The 25,493-nt window shown below is 38.9% G+C and overlaps 1 protein-coding gene across 4 annotated transcripts in view; it reads left to right on the forward strand.

Annotated features, from left to right (window-relative positions):
- The window catches only part of SNX12 (sorting nexin 12), an 86,119-nt gene that overhangs the window by 16,693 nt on the left and 43,933 nt on the right, over nucleotides 1-25,493 (forward strand). The window contains exon 5 of one of the 4 annotated variants that reach the window (XM_043895825.1): nucleotides 13,859-13,900. The exons of 2 other annotated variants lie outside the window; for them this stretch is intronic. In XM_043895825.1, the coding sequence (XP_043751760.1) occupies nucleotides 13,859-13,885 (27 nt within the window). In that variant the 3' untranslated portion in view covers nucleotides 13,886-13,900. Of the gene's footprint in view, nucleotides 1-4,329; nucleotides 6,275-13,858; nucleotides 13,901-25,493 lie in introns of those variants that run through there. One more of the 4 variants, XM_043895823.1, reaches the window with a different exon arrangement.

A 25,493-nucleotide genomic window follows, 5' to 3' on the forward strand; every position in this document is an offset into this window, starting at 1 on the left:
ACTTTCTCTAGTTGCAGCTAGCAGGGGCTACTCTTGTTGCAGTGAGTGGGAGCTACTCTAGTTGCGATTTGTGGGCTTCTCATTGCAGTGACTTCTTTTGTTGTGGAGCACAGGCTTTAGAGTATATTGGCTTCAGTGGCTGCAGTGCATGGTTAGTTGTGGTGGCACATGCTTAGTTGCTTTACAGCATGTAGAGTCTTCCTGGACCAGAGATCGAACCTGTGTCCCCTGCATTGGCAGGCAGATTCTTAACCACTGGACCACCAAGGAAGCTGTCTTAATACTTTTATGAAAAGTTTTGAATCTCACAGACCCTCCAAAATGATCTTGGGGGTTTCTAGGGATCTGTGGACCACCTTTTGAGAACATCTGAGCATCTACTCTAGGATATGTACCTAGGAGTGGTATCATAAACTATATGCATTTATAATCTTAGTAGATATTGTCATACTTTGGCCACCTGATGTGAAGAGCTGACTCATTTGAAAAGACCCTGCTGCTGGGAAAGATTGAGGGCAGGAGGAGAAGGGGACAACAGAGGATGAGATAGTTGGATGGCATCACCGACTCAGTGGACATGGGTTTGGGTGGACTCCGGGAATTGGTGATGGACAGGGAGGCCTGGCATGCAGCGGTTCATGGGGTCACAAAGAGTTGGACACGACTGAGCGACTGAACTGACTGAACTGACTGAGATATTGTCAAATGCTCCTCCAACATGGCTGTATTAACTTATGCTCTCCCCAGCAGGGTGCAAGAGGTATTATTTCTTTTTACTGTTCCCAACACTGAATATTAACAAACTTTACATTTTGCCAATATGAAAATAGAATCTCATTGTTTATTTTTAGTACTCTGATTAAGAAGGAAGTTGAACATCCATTTGTTGGCCATTCATATTTTTCCTGTGATGTGCCTGCTCATATTCTGTACCTGTATTTCTATATTGTTTGTCTTTTTCTTATCCAGTATAAATAAAGAAAAATATTAGTCCTGTATTTTATATATATTGCAAATATTTTCTCTCAGTCTCTTGCCTTTTAACTTTATGGTACCTTTTATTGAGTAGAAGTTTTAAATTTCAAGGTCAGATTTATCTTTTCTTTTTGGCTTTTGATTTTTGTTTTTGTTTAATAAGGTCTTCCATATGCCAAGGTCATAAACATTTCTCTTTGTTTTCTAATACTTGTATAGGGATTTCTTTCTGTGTATTTGATTACATCTTTGATACTGCTAGGATTTATTTTTGTGGATGGCCTGAGTGACATATTTTTTTGTTCTTTGTTTTCAAAAGGTCTGTCTGTCTTGGAATACAGCAGAGAATAAAGGGAACTTAGGATTGTGATTCTCCAGGCTTCCTCAATTGATTTCTTGTCCATGATGTTTACTGACCTTAGTAGTTGGCTGCATTCAATGGGACACCTGATGAGGGGGCCATTTCCTGTAAAGAAGGATCCCATTCAGAGCTCAGTATCCCCACACCCAGGTTTCATCAGTTAATCAATAGGAACTTCCTATATGGCACTAGTTCTTTCCTGGCCTCCACCCTCATGATGGGAGGAAGTAGCCTATAGGTGAGCTAACATCTTCCTAGAGAAATCCTCATCTAGGATGAAGGGAAGGGAAGAAGCAGCCCAGTTTCAGGTATTTTCTGGAGGGTGGGAGTGGGAGAGTCACCAAGCCCAGGGGCCTCCAACCTCTGGGCTGCTGACTGGTTCCTCCTGTCAGATCGGTGGAGGCATTAGATTAGAAATAAGAGTGAATGAGTGAGTGAAAGTCGCTCAGTTGTGTCTGACTCTTTGCGACTCCATGGACTATACAGTCCATGGAATTCTCTAGGCCAGAATACTGGAGTGGGTAGCCTTTCACTTCTCCAGGGGATCTTCCCAACCCAGGGATTGAACCCAGGTCTCCTGCATTGCAGGCGGATCCTTTACCAGCCGAGCCACAAGGGAAGCCCAAGATTAGAATAAAGTGCACAATAAAGGTAATGCTTGAATCATCCTGAAACCATGCCCCCACTTCCTGGTGCGTGGAAAAATTGTCTTCCATGAAAGCAGTCCCTGGTGCCAAAAAGGTTGGGGACTTCTGACAGACCATCCAGGCAAACAGCCCTTAAGGCAAGACAGAAGAAAAATCACCAGATGGTCTGTCAACTTACTCTGGAGAAGAGGTTCCTTGAGTTCTTTCTTGTCATGATTAGAAGGTCCTAAGAGGTTTCTTTGGGTGAGCCATCTTTTCCCTAGGATTCAGTTTATTCTTCTTTTTTTCCTTTTAAAGTAAGCATATTAGTTTCCTGTTGCCGTTGTAACAAATTATCACAAACTCAATGACCTAAACAGATTTGTTGTCTTACAGCTCTAGAGGTCAGAAGTACAAACTCACAGGGCTAAAATCAACATGTTGGCAGGGCCATGTCCCTTCTGGTGACTTTCCAGGAGAATCTGTTCCTTTTCTTTTCCAGCTTCTAGGGGCTGTCTGTATTCCTTGGCTCATGGTTCCCTTTCATCTTCAAAGCCAGCAGTCTCCACTTCAACTTCTACTTATGTCTTTACATCTCCTTTTCTGACTCTCCTGCCTCCTCCTTTCACTTATGAGGACCCTTATGATTATGTAGAGGCCACCAGAATAATCTCCCTAACTTTAACTTAAATCACTGAAATCTTTAAAAATTTTTAGAATTAATTAATTTATTTTAATTGGAGGATAATTTCTTTACAATGTTGTGGTGGTTGTTGCCATACATTGACATGAATTACCTACGGGTGCACATGTGTCTCCCCATCGTGAACCCCCTTTCATCTCCCTCCCTACTGCATCCCTCTGGGTTGTCCCAGAGCACCAGCTTTGAGTGCCCTGCGTCATGGATTGAACTTGCACTGGCCATCTGTTTCACATATTGTAATATACATGTTTCAATGCTATTCTCTCAAATCATCCCACTCTTGCCTTCTCCCACATAGTCCAAAAGTCTGTGCTTTACATCTGTGTTGCTTTTGCTGCCTTGCATATAGGATCGTTACTACTATCTTTCTAAATTCCATATATATGTATTAATATACTGTATTGGTGTTTCTCTTTCTGACTTACTTCGCTGTGTATAATAGGCTCCAATTTCATCCACCTCATTAGAACTGACTCAAATGTGTTCTTTTTATAGCTGAGTAATATTCCATTGTGTATATCTACCACAACTTTCTTATCCATTCGTCTGCTGATGGACATCTAGGTTGCTTCCGTGTCTTAGCTGTTGTAAACAGAATCACTGAAATCGTTAACTTAATCACATCATCAAAGTCTGTTTTTCTTTTGCAAAGTCTCTCTTGCCATGTAAGGTAAAATATTCACAGGTTTTGGGGATTAAGACAGAGCCATCTTTGGCTATTTAGCCTACCACAGTGGTTTACTTCAGCAGAAAGCTATGCTTATTCATTTGATATTGATTCATAATGGGGAGAGAAGTATCTTTTAGGCTTGCAGGATTATATGCAACAGAATTTAATGTTGTTCAGTTGCTCAGTCATGTCTGACTCTTTGCAACCCCATGGACTACAGCACACCAGGCTTCCCTGTCCTTCACCATCTCCCAGAGCTTGCTCAAACTTATGTCCATTGAGTCAGTGATGTCATCCAACTATCTCATCCTCTGTTGTCCCCTTCTCCTTTTGCCTTCAATCTTTTCCAGCATCAGGGCCTCTTCACATCAGGTGGCCAAAGTATTGGAGCTTCAGCTTCACAGCATCAGTCCTTCCAATGAATATTTAAGGTTGATTTCCTTTAGGACTGACTGGTTTGATCTCCTTGCTGTCCAAGGGACTCTCAAGAGTCTTCAGCACCTCAGTTTGAAGGCTTCAATTCTTTGGCACTCAGTCTTTTTTATTGTCCAGCTCTCACATCCATACATGACTACTGGAAAAACCATAGCTTTGACTATAAAACCTTTGTAGGCAAAGTGATGTCTCTGCTTTTTAATATGCTGTCTAGGTTTGTCATAGCTTTTCTTCCAAGGAGCAAGCATCTTTTAATTTCATGGCTGCAGTCACCATCCACGGTGAATTTGAAGCCTAAGAAAATAAAGTCTGTCACTGTTTCCATTGTTTCCCCATCTATTTGCCATGAAGTGATGGGACCAGATGCAATGATCTTAGTTTTTTGAATGTTGAGTTTTAAGCCAGCTTTTCACACTCTTCTTTCACCTTCATCAAGAGGCTCTTTAATTCTTCACTTTCTGCTATAAGTATGTGTCATCCAAATATCTGAGGTTATTGATATTTCTCCCGGCAATTCTCTGGGCTACCAATGGCTTACCTAATGCCTTCTGCTTTTCAGACCACCTCTGCCTACTGTCCAGCTTTGGGATGGAAGTCATGGCCCCATGATGGGCTCCCAGGGGAAGAGCACCACTTTTCCAGAAGAGCTTACCAGATCAGAGACTGTGGAAGTATTCCATGCTTCTGGAAACTTAGATCCAAGAAACTTTCGTCCCTTCCCCGCCTTTCTTGTTCCCTTTTTCCCACGGTTAGATTTTCTCCAGGCCTGTCTACATTCTCTGCCTGTGGTCCCTGCCCCGCCCCAACCTCTTCCTAATCCTGTGCCTCATAATTTCTTGGTGGCCCTGGGAGAGGCAGAAGGGGGATTCCCCCTTCCTTCTATGTATCCAGAACTCCCCATTGATTTTTAATTACCAGGGTTGCAGGAGCCATTGATCTCATTGGTTATATATTTTTCAGGCCATTTCTTGGTGGTGCCTTCTGACCCAACCTTCTCCCTGCCTGAGACCTGTGGACCCAGCCCTCTTGCAGACACACACATGTGAGACGTGTGTCATGTCTGCATCCTCTCGGGGTGGAACTGCTCTGTGCGGTCATGCCTGTCTCTGACTATCCTGCTTTCCACACTGGGGCTGTTGACCTTGGGGCCAGTGGAGGGTGTGACCAGGTCCTTTTATCCTCTGTGTTTCATTAGGCATTCATCTGGCCAACCAGGGGATCCTCTTCATCCGGGCTCTGGAACAAGTGGTTGCCACAGCCTGGAGCAGCAGACTAAGGGTTGCATTTGCTGTTTTAGCAGCCTCTGAGCTTCCTGCCCAGAGCTCCCCACAGGCCTGCGTGTTTCCCCTAGGACTTGTCCCTTTCTCCAGGCTGCCGTGTCGGGGGGTCAGTGGGCAGAGATAGTGGTTTGAGGTTCAGAGCTCTTTAAGGTTGAGGAGAAAGAGCTGTCAGGAAACTCTTGTCTCACTGGAGGACTGGGGTGAAGGTGGGAATCCCAGCGGAGGGAGAGCAGGCAGCGGCCTCAGCTAGGACTCAAGACTTCAGGGACTTACTCCCTTTCCTCACACACCTCAGCTGCAACTCTCTGCTCCTCTCCTCCCACTGCTTTTTACTTTTTGCTACGTCCCCCTTTCCCTTGCCATTTTTTGCCCCTAGAAAAGTCTGATATTTAGCTCAGGCCAAACCTTCTTATAGAAAGGCAGCCTTGGGCAAAAGTGGCCTGAGACCTGGAGGTGGCAGTGCTTGAGGGTTTGCTCCAGCTGGCAAGGCCTCGACTGCTTATTGCCTCTGCTTTCCCTCGCCTGGTATGGCAGGGCACTCTGGCCCATTCAGGGGGCTCCCTTGCCCACACGAGTCACCTGCAGGCTTTAATCTTTCATTGCTGGATTTGGCGTGGGGTGTTCCTGGCTGGCTCCTCCTCACACCTCCCATCATTCAGAGTAGCTGTTGACCCTGCAGATGTGGCCCCCAGAATGGGACTGGAGGACACAGCTGAGAGGCTAAAGTTAGGGACAGTTAGCTGAGGTTCACGTTTTCTCCTTTTTCCTTTTTTTTTTTTTTTTTTTGAGAGCCAAAAACCCAGCTTGAATTCTGCTGCTGTATTCATGGTTATAAGCTTTCCATGCCTAGGTTCTGGGAAATTTATCTATGCATGTATATTTTTAAACATTGTTTCCTGGGTACTGGGCATGTGCCTGTCTGAGCCCCAGGCCCATCTGTCCACACCCCACCATCCACTCTGTTTGTCTCTTCCTTGGTTCCTAGAGCCTAGAACTAGAGCCCATCATCAGCTGTTCTCTTCTGCCAGGAAATGTAGTTTAAAAATGGCTAAAAATGATAGAGGGCGGGAGCTTGATAGATAGAATCTTTTCCTTGTTTTCTTATTTGTTTCTGTTTTGGAAATGAAAGGGGGATTTAAATGGTCATTTGAATTCTCTTTTCTAAATAAAGGTTTACCTTCCCCCCCAAAAAAAAATTTGATTCTAGCTTGATTTCATCTTGTGCTTCATCCAGCCTGGCATTTCTCATGATATACTCTGCATGGAATTTAAATAAGCAGGGTGACAATATACAGCCTTGATGTACTCCTTTCCCAATTTTGAACCAGTCTGTTGTTCCATGTCTGGTTCTAACTGTTGCTTCTTGACCTGCATACATGTTTCTCAGAAGGCTGGTAAGGAGATCTGGTATTTCCATCTCTTTAAGAATTGTCCACAGTTTGTTGTGATCTACACAGTCAAAGACTTTAGCATAGTTAATGAAGCAGAAGTAGATGCTTTTCTGGAATTCTCTAGCTTTTTCTATGATCCAACAGATGTTGGCAGTTTGATAATCTTTCCATAATAATTTCCCAATCATATCCTATCTGCCTTTGGTTGGATTATAGAGGGAATAGGAGGTAGAAGGGAGAAGCTCACAAAAGAAGCTGAGGAATGGGAAGAGACATAGGAAGAAAAGCCAGAGGGTGAGGTGTCATGAAAACCAAGGGAATAGAGTATTGTTGGCAGGAAAAAAGGAAGGAGTACATTTAATACTGTATTAAATGCTGCTGAGAGACCAAAGTAAGATGAGGACTGAAAGGCATCTGTGAGATTTAGTGACCTTTGCAATGGCAATTTCTGTGGAGTGATGGGAAGTGGGAAGAACATTGAGTACATAACTCATTTAAGAATTTTCAGGGACTTGCCCAATGGTCCAGTGGTTAAGACTCCACTCCTTCACTGCAGGTGGCACGATTCCATCCCTGGTCAGGAAACTTAAGATCATGCATGCCATATGGTATGGCCAAAATTTCATTAAAATTAATAAAGTTTTAAAAATTATATAAAAAGAATTTTCAATTTTTTTATTTTATAAATTTTTTATTAGAGTATAGTTGATTTACCATATCATGTAAGTTTCAGGTATATAGCACAGCCACTCAGTTATACGTATATGTGTGTGTTAGTTGCTCAGTCGTGTCTGACTGTTTACGATCCCATGGATTGGGGCCCACCAGGCTCCTCTGTCCATGGGATTTTCCAGGCAAGAATACTGGAGTGGGTTGCTATTCCCTTCTCCAGGGGATCTTTCTGACCCAGGGATCAAACCCAGGTCTCCCGCCTTGCCGGCAGACTCTACCATCTGAGCTACTAGAGAAGACATACATATATACAAACATATTCTTTTTTAGATTCCTTTCCTTTATAGGTTATTGCATAATGTTGAATATAGTTCCCTGTGCTGTATAGTAGGTCCTTGTTGGTTGTTAAAAATTATTGTTAATGTCTCCATTTTTTTGTCATTATAAGAAATTGAACACACAATATGATGTTGTGCCATGTTCTTTCAGGCCATTTCACTCATACAGTTTGAAGTTAATATTTAATAGCTGTATGTTTTGTATGGCTTGTGCATGCAGATATTCTAATTGTTGAGTTCCATATATTAATTTTTTAGTTTCTTGTTTGTTTACTTATTTCTGGCTTCATTTATCTTCTTTTACTATTTATGCACTATTGCCCTGCATTTAAATCTGAAATTAAATCAAGAAAACACAGCTACCACCATAAAATCACTGGTACCACTATGTAATGTCTGTATTGTTTTGTAATGACATGAGAAAATTCTTTGTATATAAGAAGTGTGTCTATCCATTATCAGTCACATGTGGATCACATTTGTATATTTGAGTATTTGAAAAATACATAGAACTCGCAAGCTTTTGAGCCTAGAAATTTTATTTTAAGCTTTTATGTATAATTTATGTCTGTTTCCTCACAGTCTCATCCATTTTAAGTGTAACAGTTCTCCTGAATTTCTCAGCAGATCTTTTCCTAAGATGAAGCTAGGATCTAACATTGTACTTCATTAGCACATGCCCTTTCTCACTTTAATATCATCGGGAGTCCCTATTATCTGAACACAAGGGGGTATACATCAGTGTCAGTCTTGAAATTTGAAATGTTTTGTTGAAATGTCAACTCTGTTTGCGTAGACCTTAGCCATGCTTTTTACACCCTCAGTTTTCAGAGGAAAGAGGTAAACCATTTAGCAGTTCTGCCAACTTCTCCCTGTTGTTCTGCCAATAAGAACTCTTTGACCTATACTTTTCTTTTCAACTTACAAATCAATTTTGTTTCTCTTAAGTCACTTTCTTATTTCGCTCCTTCAATTTACTATAAATTCTTCTTTGTGACCATTATCCCCCCCATAGACTTTTCCTATTAGTAATATTGAAGAAAGTGGTGTCTTATGTATTTATTTCTCTAATCTGATACTGTTTTTGATACTCTTTTTTTTTGGTAACTTGATGAACAATACTACTTTGCCATGGTTATTTATAAGTAGTAATAAATATGTAAATGTTATTTTAAAAAATTCTTTTAGGAATATTATGAGTCCAAAAACTTCCTGAGCACTTCCTGTCCTCCCTCCCCACATTGTCCATGCACGTAAATAAAGCTAGAAGATATTTGATGTATAGAGGCAACATTGTGTAGTTGTTATAAAATGAACTTGGCATCATGCATTTTCCTTCATCCTGCCAGTTAAAGTCCTCTTTAAAACTCTTTTTTAATCAGTAAATTGTGGAAAAGTATCAGTTCAGTTCAGTTCAGTCCCTCAGTCATGTCCGACTGTTTGTGATCTCATGGACTGCAGCATGCCAGGCCTCCCTGTCCATCACCAACTGCCGGCACTTGATCAAACTCGTGTCCATTGAGTCAGTGATGCCATCCAACCATTTTATCCCCTGTCCTCCCCTTTTCCTACCTTCAGTCTTTCCCAGCATCAGGGTCTTTTTCAATGAGTCAGTTCTTCACATCAGGTGGCCAAAGTATTGGAGTTTCAGCTTCAGCATCAGTCCTCTCAATGAATATTCAGGATCAATTTCCTTTAGGATTGACTGGTTTGATCTCCTTGCAGTCCAAGGGACTCTCAAGAGTCTTCTCCAACACCGCAGTTCAAAAACATCAATTCTTCATCGCTCAGCCTTCTTTATGGTCCAACTCTCATATCCATACATGACTACTGGAAAAAACCATAGCTTTGAATATGTGGACCTTTATCAGCAAAGTGATGTCTCTGCTTTTTTTTTTTTTTTGCCTTTTTATTTTATTTTTTTTAATTTTAATTTTTTTTCATTTATTTTTATTAGTCAGAGGCTAATTACTTTACAATATTGTAATGGTTTTTGTCGTACATTGACATGAATCAGCCATGGATTTACATGTATTCCCCATCCTGATCCCCCCTCCCACCTCCCTCTCCACCTTAGATGCCCATCAGCAGACGAATGGATAAGGAAGCTGTGGTACATATACACCATGGAATATTACTCAGTCTCTGCTTTTTAATATGCAGTCTAGGTTGGTCATAGCTTTTCTTCCAAGGAGCAAGCATCTTTTAATTTCATGGCTGCAGTCACCCTCTGCAGTGATTTTGGAGTCCAAGAAAATAAAGTCTCTTACTGTTTCCATTGTTTCCTCATCTATTTGCCTTGAAGTAATGGGACCGGATGCCATGATCTTAGTTTTTTTGAATGTTGAGTTTTAAGCCAGCTTTTTCACTCTCCTCTTTCACTTTCATCAAGAGGCTCTTTAGTTTTTTGCTTTCTGCCATAAGGGTGGTGTCATCCGAATATCTGAGGTTATTGATATTTCTCCCGGCAATCTTGATTCCAGCTTGTGCTTCATCCAGCCTGGCATTTCTCATGATGTACTCTGCAAAGAAGTTAAATAAGCAGGGTGACAATATATAGCCTTAATGTACTCCTTTCTCAATTTGGAACCAGTCCATTGTTCCTTGTCTGGTTCTAACTGTTGCTTCTTGACCTGATACAGGTTTCTCAAGAGGCAGGTCAGGTGATCTGGTATTCTCATCTCTTGAAGAATTTTCCACACTTTGTTGTGATCCACACAGTCAAAGACTTTGGCGTAGTCAATAAAGCAGAAGTAGATGTTTTTCTGGAACTCTCTCTTGCTTTTTTGATGAGCCAACAGATGTTGGCGATTTGATCTCTGATTCCTCTGCCTTTTCTAAATCCGGCTTGAACATCTGGAAGTTTACGGTTCACATACTGTTGAAGTTTTGATTCTTCAAGTAATTCGTGAATATATTTTTATTGTTTGAGTCAAACATTATAGATAGTTTTCTTCAGCCTCTCCAATGTAGGTCCCTGTCCCAGAGGAAACTGGTTTTACCAGTTTGGTGTTTGTTCTTCCAGATCATCTTCTGTGTATTTAAAAATACAAATATATATATTTTGTTTATTTTTCCCTATATAAGTGATATACTCTACATTGTTCCACAGCTTACTTTTTTATTTGGCACTATACCTAAGAGAATGAGGTTAAATCAGTGTTTCTTACATAAGACATGCTGTATCATATTCTACAGTATGCATATACCATTTCCCACTTCCCTTTTTTAACTGTGATAAAATAAACATAACATAAAATTTACCATTTAGCAATTATTTTCATTTTTAAATTGACATATAATGTGCAATATTACATAAATTACAGGTGTTGCATATTGGTCCTTTGCCACATATAGTTTGAGGATCACTGAGAGAGTTTCTAAGTTTTGGTTTTTTCCCATTAATTCTTTTAATTTTTTTTTCCATTAACTCTTTTTAAAAACTTTTACTATGAAAATTTTTTAATTGTTTTCTTATTATGAAAGTATAACATTATTGTAGAAAATGAGAAAATACAAATAAGAAATCATAGCAATACAATTAATGTCATTATGTGGATGTCAGTCTTTTCTAAGCAATGTCTAAAATTTATCTCATATTCTCCTATTGATATACACTGGAATTTTTTGTTATTATAAATAATACTGTAATAAATACCTGGTATGTTGGTCTTTTTTTTTTTCATTTCTGATTATTTTTTAGAACTAGTTCCTGGAACTGCTATTGGTTCAAAGCATATTGCATTTTTAAAAAACATATTATATTTTTAAGGCTTAAAATATTTTTATTGAAATATAGTTGATCTATAATATTATGTTAGTTTCAAGTATAGAGCAAAATGATTCAGTTATATATACGTGTGTGTGTGTTCTTTTTTAGATTCTTTTCCGTTATAGGTTATTACAAGATATTCAGTAGAGTTCCCTGTGCTATATAGTGGGTCCTTGTTTATTTTGTATATGATAGTGTGTATATGTTAATTCCAATTCCTAATTTATCCCCCCGCCATTACCTATTTTTTGTGGATATATGCAAGTGTTTCTATAGGATAGGTAATGAAGAATAGAATTACTGGGTTGAAGGGTATGCACATTTTACATTTTAATAGATAGTTCAGTATTGCTCACCAAAAGGCTGAATATTTCCAACAACAGTGTATGAGAGCACATATTTCCTCATACCTCTGCCAACAATTGATATCAATCTTTTTAAACTTAAAAATCTGTAAGACAGGGAATTCCCTGGTGGTACAGTAGATAAGAATCTGCTTGCCAGTGCAGGGGACATGAGTTCAATCCCTGGTCTGGGAAGATTCCACATGCTGCAGAGCCAAATCCCGTGCACCACAAATACTAAAGCCTGTGTGCCTAGAGCCTGTGATACCCCACAAGAGAGTCCTCCGCATGAGAAGCCTGCACACCTCAACGAAGAATAACCTCTGCTCGTCTCAACTAGAGAAAGCCCACATGCAGCAGTGAAGGCCCAGTACAACCAAAAAACTAAAATAATTTTTTTAAATCTGTAAGGCAAAAGGTGATGTTTTGATTTGTAGTTCTCTGCTTATTAGCCAGTTTATATATCTTCCTTTCATATGTTTATTATTTGCATTTCCTCTCTTATTTGCTTATTATATCTTTTGCTTATGTTTCTATTGGGTTGTTTTTTCTCATTGATTTGTAGTTCTCTATTTTTTAGATATTAATTATCTGTCTTTTATATATGTTACAAACACTTCCCCAATCTACCCTTCTTTTGTATTTATTTTTTATCTCTTTAGAATAGAAACTTTAAATTTTAATGTAGTCAAATACATCATTCTTTTCCGTTATGGCTTTTTATTTTTCGTCTGTTTAGGAAGGCTGTCCCTACTTCAAGGTTTTAAATATACTCACTTATGTTTTCTTCTCATTTCTTTTAAAATTAATTTATTTATTTGGCTGTTCTGAGGCTTGGTTGTGGCACACGGGGCCCTCAGTTTTGTTGCAGCATGTGGGATCTTTAGTTGGAGCATGCAGGATCAAGTTCCCTGACCAGGGATTGAACCTGGACCCCCTTCATTGGGAGCATAGAGTCCCAGACACTGGACCACCAGGGAAGTCCCCTCATGTATCTTCCTCCTTTTTAGAAAAGCTTTATTGAGGTATGATCAATGTACAGTAAACTGTACATAAAGAATATAGTTTGGTGAGTTTTGACATATGTACATGCCCATTAAACTATCACCATAATGAGTATGTCTATCACCCCCCAAATCTCCTTGTTCCTTTGTTCTCATACATTTCTAAGTGTTTATGTGTGTGTATGCATGTGTGTGCTAGGATTATTTTTTCATTTTTTAATTAAGGTATAATTATGTATAGTAAACTTCACTCCTTTTATTTTTTTTTTAAATTCACTCCTTTTAGTGTACATTTCTGCATGTTTTGACAAATGCATTCTAGTTGTGTAACAACCATGATAATCAAGATACAGAATAGACCCATCACTTCAAAAAATTCCCCAGTTCTCCGTTATGGTCAACTCCTCCCTACTTCCTAGTACTCACTACATATTTTCTGTCATTGTAGTTTTGTGTTTTCAAAACTGTCATATAAATTAAATCATACAGGGACTTCCCTGGTGGTCCAGTGGTTAAGACTCTGATCTTCCAATGCAGGGAGCATGGGTTGGGGGGAACTAAAATCCTGCATACCGCACAGGATGACTAAAAAAGTTTTTTATATATATATGAAATTATACAGTATATAGCCTTTTGAAATTGGCTTATTCCAATCCATGCACAACCTTTAAAATGTTTCCATGCCCTTGCTTGTACCAGTACTTTGTTCCTTCTTATTTTGCTAAATAGATTTCAGTGTATGGATGTGCCACAGTTTGTTTTTCCATTCCCCAGTTGAGGGACATTTGGGTTTTTCTGGTGTTTTGTGATTACAAATGCAGTCACTGTTAACATTAACATTAGGGTTTTTGTGTGAACACAAATTTTCATTTTGCTTGGGTTAATACATAGGAATGGGACTGCTAGGTTGTATAGTCAGTGTATGTTTAACTTTATAAGAAACTGCCAAACTGTTTTCCAAGTTGGTTATACAATTTTGTATTCCTTTCAGTAATGTGTGAGAGTTCCAGTTAGTTCTAGTTCCTCACCACTTGGTAGTGTCAGTTTTTTTTTTAAATTCTATTAAGTTTTTCATTGTGGTTTTAATTTGTATTTAATTTGTATTTGACTTATGTATTGAGCATCTTTGATATAATGTCTGTTCAAATCTTTTGCCCATTAAAAAATTGGATTATTTTTTTTCTCATTATTGACTTTTGAGAGTTCTTATATTTTGAGTACAAGTCCTTTATCAGATATGCAGACATTCCTCTCAGTCTGTAGCTTGTCATTTCTTTCTCTTACCAGTATCTTTTGAAGAGCAGAAGTTCATAATTTTGATGAAGTTCAGTATATCAATTGAAAGTTTCACACTCAACTCATTTCACATGCTAGCAAAGTAATGCTCAAAATTCTCCAAGCTATGCTTCAACAGTACATGAACCGAGAACTCCCAGATGTTCAAGCTGGATTTAGAAAAGGTAGAGGAACCAGAGATCAAATCGCCAACATCCATTGGATCATAGAAAAAGCAAGAGAATTCCAAAAAAACATCTATCTACTTCTGCTTCATTGACTACACTAAAGCCTTTGTGTGGATCACAACAAACTGTGGACTATTTGTCTCTGCTGGAGACTCAACACAAACAGGCAAGTCTGACTCAGTCTCTTATGGTGTCACTAGAAAAGGTCGGTTTTCATTCCAGTCCCAAAGAAGGGCAATGCCAAAGAATGTTCGAACTACCACACAACTGCACTCATTTCACGTGCTAGCAAGGCTTCCCAGGTGATGCTAGTGGTAAAGAATACATCTGCCAATAAAGGAGGCTCAAGAGATGGTAAAACCAGACCACCTTAACTGCCTCCTGAGAAAACTGCATGCATGTCAAGAAGCAACAGTTAGAACCAGACAAGGAACAAGGACTGGTTCCAAATTGGGAAAGGAGTACATCAAGGCTGTATATTGTCACCCTGCTTTTTTAACTTATATGCAAAATACATTGTGTGAAATGCCAGGCTGGATGAAGCACAAGCTGGAATCAAGATTGCTGGGAGAAACATCAATAACCTCAGATATGCAGATGACACCACCCTTATGGCAGAAAGTGAAGAGGAACTAAAGAGCCTCTTGATGAAGATGAAAGAGGAGAGTGAAAAAGCTGGCTTAAAACTCAACATTCAAAAAAAGTAAGATCATGGCATCTGGTCCCATCACTTCATGGCAAGTAGATGGGGAAACAATGGAAACGGTCAGAGACTTTATTTTCTTGGGCTCCAAAATCACTGCAGAGGGTGACTGCAGCCATGAAATTGAAAAATGCTTGCTCCTTGGAAGAAACGCTATGACAAACCTAGACAGTGTATTAAAAAGCAGAGACATCACTTTGCCTACAAAGGTCATATAGTCAAAGCTATGGTTTTTCCAGTAGTCATGTATGGATGTGAGAGCTGGACAATAAAAAAGGATGAGCACCAAAGAATTGAAACCTTCAAACTGTGGTGCTGAAGACTCTTGAGAGTCCCTTAGACAGCAAGGAGATCAAACCAGTCAATCCTAAAGGAATCAACCTTAAATATTCATTGGAAGGACTGATGCTGTGAAGCTGAAGCTCCAATCTTTTGGCCTCCTGATGCGAAGCGCGAACTCATTAGAAAAGACCCTGATACTGGGAAAGATTGAAGGCAGGAGAAGGGGCAACACAGGACAAGATGATTGGATGGCATCACCGACTCAATGGACATGAGTTTGAGCAAGCTCTGGGAGGTGGTGAAGGACAGGGAATCCTGGTGTGCTGCAGTTCTGGGGCTGCAAAGAGTCAGACAGGACTGAGTGACTGGACAACAGCAAGTCAACACTACCCACACTATTCCTGAAAGTTTGTTCTAATGTACATTCTTACCAGTCATACATGAGAGTACCCATATTATTATATGTCACCATTGCTGGAGAGTTATTTGTCTTTTTCAGTCATTTTAGTCATTAGTCTTTTTTATTTGTTTCACAGTAGAAATGATCATTGTTCTTATTCTTCACTATTTTCAGACCATTGCTTTCAACACCCAGATTAAAAGGCTCATGCCTTCTGGTAGTATTCAATGCTCATGTCTTCTGGTATTATTACTGTTTCTTCTTTTTTTTCTGATTGCCTCCCACAGCTTGTGGGATCTTCATTTCTTGACCAGGGATCAAATCCTGGGCCCCCTGGCAGTGAGAGTGTGGAGTCCCAACCTCTGGACTGCTGAGGAATTCTCTTTTTATTCCTTCTTTTTTTAAAAAAGTATTTATTTATTTCTTTAGCTGTGCCAAGTCTTATTGCAGTATGTGGGATCTTCAATCTTAGTTGTGGAATGCAGGATTTTAGTTGCAGATTGCAGCATCTAGTTCCCCCAACAGGGATCGAATCTGGGCCCCCTACTTTTGGAGTGTAGAGTTTGGGTAGAGGGGAGAATAAGAGCCAGATGCCTGCGTTCTCAAAAAAAATAAGGAAATATAAAAGAAGTTAATAAATTACTACATCAAGAAGGAATTGGGACTTCCCTGGTGGTCCAGTGGCTAGGACTCCACACTCTCAATGCAAGGGGGCCAGATTTCGATCCCTGGTCAGACAAGTCCCAATTTTTCAGGCACCTAGCTTTTATTCTCCCCTCTACCCAAACTCCAGCTCTTCACCTGATCAGAGAGCTCTGTGATTTGACTAACCAGGCAGCACCCCAGCTTCACAGTTCTCTGGCCACTGCTAGTGTTTGCCACTCTAGTTCTGCGACAAAAATCTCTCTGCCTGCTCCTGGATTTGGCCATTTCCCAGAATTACTCTACTGAAAATGTAAAATTCCATTATTGCAGTCTTTGTCCTCCACTTTGGTTTGTTAAGGCTTTCTCACTACCTTAATCCTTTTGTAATTTCCCTTCAAATCCATAACCCCTCCACTTTCTTTTTTTTGAATTAATTAATTTTTGGTCACACTGGATTTCATTGCTGTGCTCGGGCTTTCTCTAGTTGTGGCAAGCAGGGGCTATTCTTCGTTGCGATATATAGGCTTTTCATTGTGATATACCGGCTTTTCGTTGCGGTGGCTTCTCTTTTTGTGGAGCACGGTCTCTGTGTGCATGAGCTCAGTAGTTGCAGCACATAGACTTAGTTGCTCTGCAACATGTGGAATCTTCCCAGACCAGGGATCAAACCTGTGTTCCCTGTATTGGCAGGAGGATTCCCATCCACTGAGCCACCAGGGAAGTCCACCCTTCACTTTATCTTTCAAAAGGTGTTCTTATTATTTTAAAAACAACGTGTATTATAAAAGAATGGCTTAATAACATAAACCTACAGTCTAGAGATTTCTATCTGGTAGTTCTATCACTCTGAGATAACCTCTGTTAAGAATTTAGTGTAGGTCTTCCAGAGTTTCATCTATACACATACTTTTATATTTTTATAATAATGGGCACATGTTATATTTTATATGCCATTCTGTGCTTCCTTTTTGCATAATCTATTTTGGACATTTGGTCATTTTATACATACAGCATCAATGCAATCATTTTTTAAAATTCAAACAATTTTCTATTGAGGTGTGAATGGACATATAGTTTCAGGTATACAACATAATGATTCAGTATCAGTTATTGAATTTCATATTGTGAAATGATCACCAAAATAAGTCTAGTTAACATCCATCACTATAGATAGTTATGAACTTCTTTTTCTTGTGTTGAGAACTTATTTAAGATTTACTCTCCTTTTTGTAAAAGTAGTTTTTATTGGAGTATGGTTGATTTATAATATTGTGTTAGTTTCTTGTGTACATCAAAGTGATTTAGTTATATATATATTCATTTATTCTTTTTCAGATCCCTTTCCCATAAAGGTTATCGTAGAGTATTAAATATAGTTCCTTGTGTGGTACAGTGTGTCTTTGTTGATTATATTAAAAAATTTACTCTCAGCAATTTTCAAATATGCAATACAGTATTATTAATTACAGTCACCATGCTTTATATTACATCCCCATGGTCCCTTCTCCCATATTGCCTCCCACCTCTGGCAACCACTAATTTGTTCTCTCATATCTATGAGCTTTATTTGTCTTATTTTTTTGTTTGTTTGTTTTTAGATTCTACATACAAGTGAGATCATATGGTATTTTTTTTTCTGACTTATTTCCCTTAGCATAACGCCTTCAGGGTCCATCCATGTTGCCACAGATGGCAAAATTTCATTTTTTTTGGCTGAATAATATTCTGTTGTATATATTTACCACATCATTTTATTTATCCATTGATGAACATTTATTTTTTTAACTGATAAATTTTTTTATTTAACTTTTGAGTTTTTACACTTTTCCTGATTATTCCATGTAAGGTGGAAATTATATATGTTTAAAAGACATACACAAATCTGGTATATCAATAACCAAGTTTTTTTCTCTTTTGCTCTACTATTTTTACAACCACAGGTGTGCTTGCTAGGCAATATAGCCATCACAGGAGGATACTGGTAAGGAAAAACAAAGCAGGAGAGAACTATCAGATATACAGACAGGCTTGTTCCACATCATTCATGGACATTTGGGTTGTTTCCATATCTTGACTGTTGTAAATAATGCTCCACTGAATATGGGGGTACATATATCTTTTTGAGTTAGTGTTTTCATTATCTTCAGATAAATACAAAAAGTGGAATTGCTGGATCATATGGTAGTTCTGTTTTTAATTTTTTGAGGAGTCTCCGAACTATTTTCCCTACTGGCTGCACCGATTTACATTCCCACCAGTGATGCACACAAGGTTTCCCTGTTCTCTACATCCTTACCAACATTTGTTATTTCTTGTCTTTTTGAAATTAGCCATTCTAACAGGGGGCTTCCCAGGTAGTGCTAGTGCCAAAGAACCTGCCTGCCAATGCAGGAGCCATAAGACACCTGGCTCCATCCCTGAGTTGGGAAGATCCCCTGGAGGAGGAAATGGTAACCCACTCTAGTATTCTCACCCTGGAGAATTCCATGGACAGAGGAACCTGGCGGGCTATAGTCCATGGGGTTGCAAAGATTCAGATATGATTGAAGTGACTTAGCATGCATTCTAACAGGTGTGTGGTGATATTGTGTGGTTTTGATTTGCATTTCCCTGATGATTATTGATGTTTCATTTTTCATGTACCTGTTGGCCATTTGAATGTCTTCTTTGGAAAAATGTCTATTCAGATCTTCTGCTCATTTTTAAATCAGATTTTTGTTTGTTTGTTACTATTGAGTGTGGGCTTCCCAGGTGGCACTGTTGGTAAAGAATCTGCCTCCCAATGCAGGAGATGCAATAGATGCAGGTTCGATCCCTGGATCAGGAAGATCCCCTGGAGAAAGAAATGGCAACCCACTCCAGCATTCTTACCTGGGAAATCTCATGGACAGAGGAGCCTGGCGGTCTACAGTTCATGGGGTTGCAAAAAGCTGGACATGACTGAGTGCACACACTATTGAGTGTACCTAATGAGTGTATGAATTCTTTATATATTTTGAATATTAACCTCTTAGCAGATATATGAGTTTCACATATGTTCTATTCATTAGGTTGTCTTAATTTTATTGATGGTTTCCTTTGCTGTGCAGAAGCTTTTTAGTTTGATGTAGTCCCACATGTTTATTTTTGCTTTTGTTGCCTTTGGTTTTGATGTGAATCCAAAAAACCATCACCAAGACTCATGTGAAGGAACTTAGTTTTCCTCTAGGAGTTTTTATAGTATCCAATCTTAAATTTAGGACTTTAATCCATTTTGAGTTTATTTTTGTATATGGTGTTGGAGGATGTTCCTTTTTTTTTTTTTTTGCTTGCACTGAGTCTTCGTTGCCGCACATGGGCTTTCTCTAGTTGTGGTGAGTGGGCCTACTCTTCATTGCAGTGTGCAGGCTTCTTATTGAAGTGGCTTCTCTGTTGCACAGCACAGGCTCCAGGCACATGGGCTTCAGTAGTTGCAGCAGATAGGCTTAGTAGTTGCAGCTTGCAGGCCCTAGACCATGCAGGCTTCAGTAGTTATGGCCCACAGTAGCTTAGTTGCTCTGTGGCATGTGGAATCTTCCCAGACCAGGGATCAAACCCATTTTCCCTGCATTGGCAGGTGGGTTCCTATCCACTGTACCACCAGGGAAGTCCCAGAATGTTCTAATTTTATTCTTTTACATGTAGCTGTCCAGCTTCCCCAGCACTATTTATAGAAGAGAGTGCCCTTTCTCCATTGTGTATTCTTGTCTCCTTTGTCATAGATTGGTCATATGGTCAATTGACCGTAAGAGCATGGGTTTATTTTGGAGCTCTGCACTCTGTTCCATTGATCTATATATGTGTTTTTATGCCAGTAACACTGTTTTGATGACTGTAGCTTTGCAGTATAGTTTGTAATTGGGGAGTGTGATACTGTGTTCTTCTTTCTGAAGATTATTTTGCCTATTTGGAGTCTTAGCTCATTCATTTAAAATATTATTTATTTATTTAGATGAATAAGAATTATATATATGTATATATATTTAAAGATTGTATATATTTAAGGTGTAAAATGTTATGCTTTGATATATGTACACATTGTGATATGATTCCACAACCAAACTAATTAACATAACTCCCGTAGTTACCACTTTTTGCTGTGTGTAGTGAGAACACTAGAGATCTACTCTTTTAACTATATAATACATTGTTATTAACTATAGTCACCATGCATATATTAGGTTTCCAGAACTTATTTATCTTATAACTGAAAGTTTGTACCCTTTGATACAAAAAAATTATTTTTTCTTTTCCCTCCACCCCCAGCCTGTGGTAACCACCATTATGCTTTCTAACTCAATGCCAACTAATTAATTTTAATAGCTGTATAGTGTCCCATTGTATATATGAACTATTATTTTATTTAGCCAAATCCACTGATAGACATTTGGGTTGTTATAATGTTTGACTATTACATTCTTTGTACATGTATCTATGTGCCTATGTGAGTATATAGGATGAAGTTTTAGAAATATATTGCTATGTGAAATGGTATGCACACTTAGAATTTCAATTACAGTCATAGACTCTACCATTTTATACCCTTTACCGAGAGAATATGAAGGTATGTTTTTCCCACATACTTGTCAATATTGGGTATTATCAATCATTTTATATTCTTTCCAAGGAGAGTTGTTTGTAATCCATTTTGTTTTCACTCAGTAGCATGTTCTGAACTTTTTTCTGTGTCAATGAATATGCATTGTACCATAATTTTAAATGGCTGTGTAGTATTCTAATTTGTGGATGTAATATAATTTAATTTTCTCTTAATGGACATTTAGGTTGTTTTCAGGTTTTCTTGCTATTATAAGTAGCTGTGATGAACATTCTTACCCATGAATCTTTGTGTAATTGTCTGGTTCTCTCCTTAGTAAAATGTATTACTTGTTAATGCATTTATTAACCAACATTTGCTTCAAAATCTATAGCTTGTAAGGAACAGTTTATATGTAATGCTTCTTTTGTTTAGCATAATGTTTTTGAGATTTTCCCATGTTAATTGTGCATATCAAGTTTTCTCCTTTTTGTTATTGAGTGATATCCCATTGTGTGAATATGCCAGTCTGTCCTTTCTATTATTGATGAACATTTGGATTGTTTATGTTTTTTTATCTATTATGACTAAAGTCTTTTCGTAAACATATACTTTTGTTGCTTTGTCTTTTGGAGAGTTTTTTTGGTAAGTATCTAGACAGAAGTGGCATTTCTAAACTGTAGGGTAGATATATATATTTAAATTTATAAGATATTTCAAAACAGTTCTCTTAAATAGTTGTACCATTTTATATTCATATTGATAATGTATAAGAATTCCACTTGTTCTATATCCTCTCCAACATTTTATATGGTTGGTCTTTTAAATTTTAGCCATTTTGCTGTGTAGTAGCATCCACTGTAGTTTTAACATGCATTTCTCTGATGACTAGTGATGTCAAGCACTTTTTTACATGCTTATTGACTATTTATACATTTTTCTTTGTGAGGTGTCTATTCAAATATTTTCTCCATTTTCCAAACTGGATTGCTTGCCTTTTTAAACTATTGAATTGGGCAACCCAATCCAGTATTCTTGCCTGGAGAATCCCATGGACAGAGGAGCCTGGTGGGCTACAGTCCATGGGTTGCAAAGAGTTGGGCAAGACTTGGCGACCAAGCATGAGTTCTTTTTTCTGTATTTTTTAATAAAGACTTTTGGGGGGGGAATTTTTAGGTTCACAACAAAATTGAGGGGAAGGGGCAGAGATTTCCCATATACTCCATGTATCTATGCATACAAATGAAGTTTTTATAGCTATTGCTGGCAGGGAGGTAGGAAAACGAGTATACTCATGCCAAGCCTGTGGAAGTGGTTCCTTTAGCTACTGTTAAGACTGTGGGGAAGGCACCTCCTCTTGTTCTACATACAGGTCTGGTTGCTGTGACCACAGACCATCCAATAAACAATGATGGCATTTATCTTCCTCCTAGATTGTGACTTTCAACACATTCTATATCTTTTGACATATCTAAGATAGAAGTTCATTATGTACTCTGGTTACAAGTTCTTTGTCAGGTATATGTTTTACAAATATCTTCTCCTAGTCTGTCACTTGCCATTCATTTTCTTAGTGGTGATTTTTGATGAACAGGTTTCTTTTTTTAAATTTGGTGAAATCTAACTTATGCTTTTTCTTTTATATGATTATTGCTTTCTGTGTTCTTTCTAAGAAAGCTTTGTCTATCTTCAAGTCTCAAAGATCCTTTCCTGAGTTTTCTTCTAGAAACTTTATAGTTTTAAAAGTTATATTTTATGACTGGCTCCACAATCTATCTTCAATTGGTTTTCTAAAAATTTCAGCTTTTGAGGTATAATTGACATTCAGTTAGTTTTTATGAATGATGTAGAATTGGGGTCGAGGTTTATTTTCTCTGTATCGATATCCAATTTTTCCAGCACCATTTGTTGAAAGACTTTTCCTTTCCCCAATTCAATATTGCTTTGTCAAAAATCAAATTACTTTGCATGTATAGAACTCTCTATTCTGTTACACTGACCTATTTGTCTATCAAATACTGTAGCTTTCTTTGCAGTAAGTCTTAAAGTCAGGAATATAGATCTACCAACTTTGTTAACCTTTTTTGAAATTCCTTTGGATATTGTAGATCCTTTGCATTTCCATGTACATTTAAAAATCAGCTTGCCAATTTCTATTTTAAAACGTGATGGGGTTATGATGACAATTTTATTGAGTCTATAGATGAATTTTGGAGAAGGCAATGGCAACCCACTCCAGTACTCTTGCCTGGAAAATCCCATGGATGGAGGAGCCTGGCAGGCTGCCGTCTATGGGATCACACAGAGTCGGACATGACTGAAGCAACTTAACAGCATAGATGAATTTAGAGAGGTTTGACACCTTAACAATATTGCGTCTTTCAATCTAAGAACATGGTATGTCCATTTATTTAGGCCTTTAAAATTTTCTTATAGGAATGTTTTATAGTTTTCAGTGTAGAACTTTCTAGGTCACTTTTAATGGATATTATTGAATGCTTCATAGAAATGTTATACCAGTTTGCATTATTACCAATAGTACATTTTCCCATACTTTCATCAACACTGGATTTTATCAATGTTTTTATTCCTTGCCAGTCTCTCATAGATTAAAAATTATATTTCAGTTTTATTGACTAGTGATGAGATTGAACATTTTTTCCACAAACTGTATTTATTATCTATATATAATTTTTAATAAATTCTTATCTTTTGCCCATTTTTCTATTGGGGTGTTCATCATTTTCCTGTTGATTTGTAATGATTTGTAAAAGCTCTTTGTAAGTTAGGGAGGAGTGAGTGTGTGTGTATAACTAGAGAACTAAGTAGTATTATCTTTACAACGTGAAGAAATTGAAGCTGAGAAAAGCTAAGCAACTTGCCTGAAAGTGAAAGGGAAAGTCGCTCAGTCGTGTCTGACTGTTTGTGACCCCATGGACTGTACAGTTTGTGGAACTCTCCAGGCCAGAATACTGGAGTGGGTAGCCTTTCCCTTCTCCAGGGGATCTTCCCCACCCAGGGATTGAACCCAGGTCTCCTGCATTGCAGGCAGATTCTTTACCAGCTGAACCACAAGGGAAGCCCAAGAATACTGGAGTGGGTAGCCTATCCCTTCTCCAGGGGATCATGCAAATAAATGACAGAGCAAGGATGTGAATCCTGGCCTGTGTGACACAAAATACTATTTTCCTTCTTTTACAAAAATATTATTTTTAGTCTCTTAATAACTTTTTCAAGACTTATAAAAATTCTTTTAAAAATTCTTTATTTATTTATAGTTTTGTTTGCACTGGATCTTCATTCCTGCTCATGGGCTTTCTCTAGTTGCAGAGAGTGGGGGCTACTCTCTAGTTGCAGTGTATGGGCTTCTCACTGTTGTGGCTTCTCTTGTTGAGCACAGGCTCTAGGTGCACGGGCTTTGGTAGTTGCAGCACTCAGGCTCAGCAGTTGTGACTTCCAGGCTCTAGGGAGCATGGGCTTCAGTAGTTGTGGCTCATGGGCCCTAGAGTGAGCAGGCTTCAGTAGCTGTGGCACAGGGGCTCAGTAGTAAATGGCTCATGGACTCTAGAGCATGGACTCAGTAGCTGTGGAGCACAGGCTTAGTTGCTCTGCGGCATGTGGAATCTTCCTGGACCAGGGATTGAACCTGTGTCCCCTGGATTGGCAGGCAGATTCTTACCCACTGTACCACCAGGGAAGTCCTAAGATTTGTAAAACTTCTCTAAGATTATTGTCTTTTGGGGGAAGAGATCAAAATGGTGTAGTATGAAGATCTTGATCCCACCTACCCCTATAAATACATCAAAAATATATCTACGTGTGGAGCAGTTCTCACTGAAAACAAACTCGAGAAAGACAGAAAGACTCTTCTGCAACCAAGGCTGTAAAGAAAGATCCAAATGAATTCGGTAGAGAGGGAGAAGCAGAAATCTGATCAGAACCTGCACACCTCGGAACACAGAAGAGATTATATGAACTTGGAGACCTTTCCTGGGGAGTGAATGGCTCAAACCACTTATTGGGGTCCAATACTGGGAAGACAAATACTCTTAGCTGGTTTGAAAACTAATGAGACTAAAAGAGTTATAAGAAACCAAGACTGTGCCCCTGAAGAGCAGGCACAGACTTGCTTACTCTCAAACATGGCAGAGGAAGCTGATAGAAACTGCCTGGGACTCTGACCAGTATCACAATGTGTGCCCTGGCCCACACCAAGAACCCATTATGGCCTCTCTTGCTCCAGCACAGCTCCCCACTAGGATAAGGGCTACTGTTGCTGAGGAGAGTATACAGTGTACTAACTGAATTCAGTTCAGTTCAGTAGCTCAGTCATGTCTGACTCTTTGCGACCCCATGAATTGCAGCACGCCAGGCCTCCCTGTCCATCACCAACTTCCAGAGTTCACCCAAACCCATGTCCGTTGAGTCAGTGATGCCATCCAACCATCTCATCCTCTGTCATCCCCTTCTCCTCCTGCCCTCAATCTTTCCCAGCATCAGGGTCTTTTTAAATCAGTCAGTTCTTTGCATCAGATGGCCAAAGTACTGGAGTTTCAGCTTCAGCATCAGTCCTACCAATAAACACCCAGGACTGATCTCCTTTAGGATGGACTGGTTGGATCTCCTTGCAGTCCAAGGGACTCTCAAGAGTCTTCTCCAACACCACTGTTCAAAAGCATCAGTTTTTCGGCACTCAACTTTCTTTATAATCCAACTCTCACATCCATACATGACCACTGGAAAAACCATAGCCTTGACTAGATGGACCTTTGTTGACAAAGTAAAGTCTCTGCTTTTCAATATGCTGTCTAGTTTGGTCATAACTTTCCTTCCAAGGAGTAAGCGTCTTTTAATTTCATGGCTGCAGTCACCAT

The sequence above is a fragment of the Cervus elaphus genome, chromosome X, assembly GCF_910594005.1.
Source record: "Cervus elaphus chromosome X, mCerEla1.1, whole genome shotgun sequence".
NCBI classification, from domain to species: Eukaryota; Metazoa; Chordata; class Mammalia; order Artiodactyla; family Cervidae; genus Cervus; species Cervus elaphus.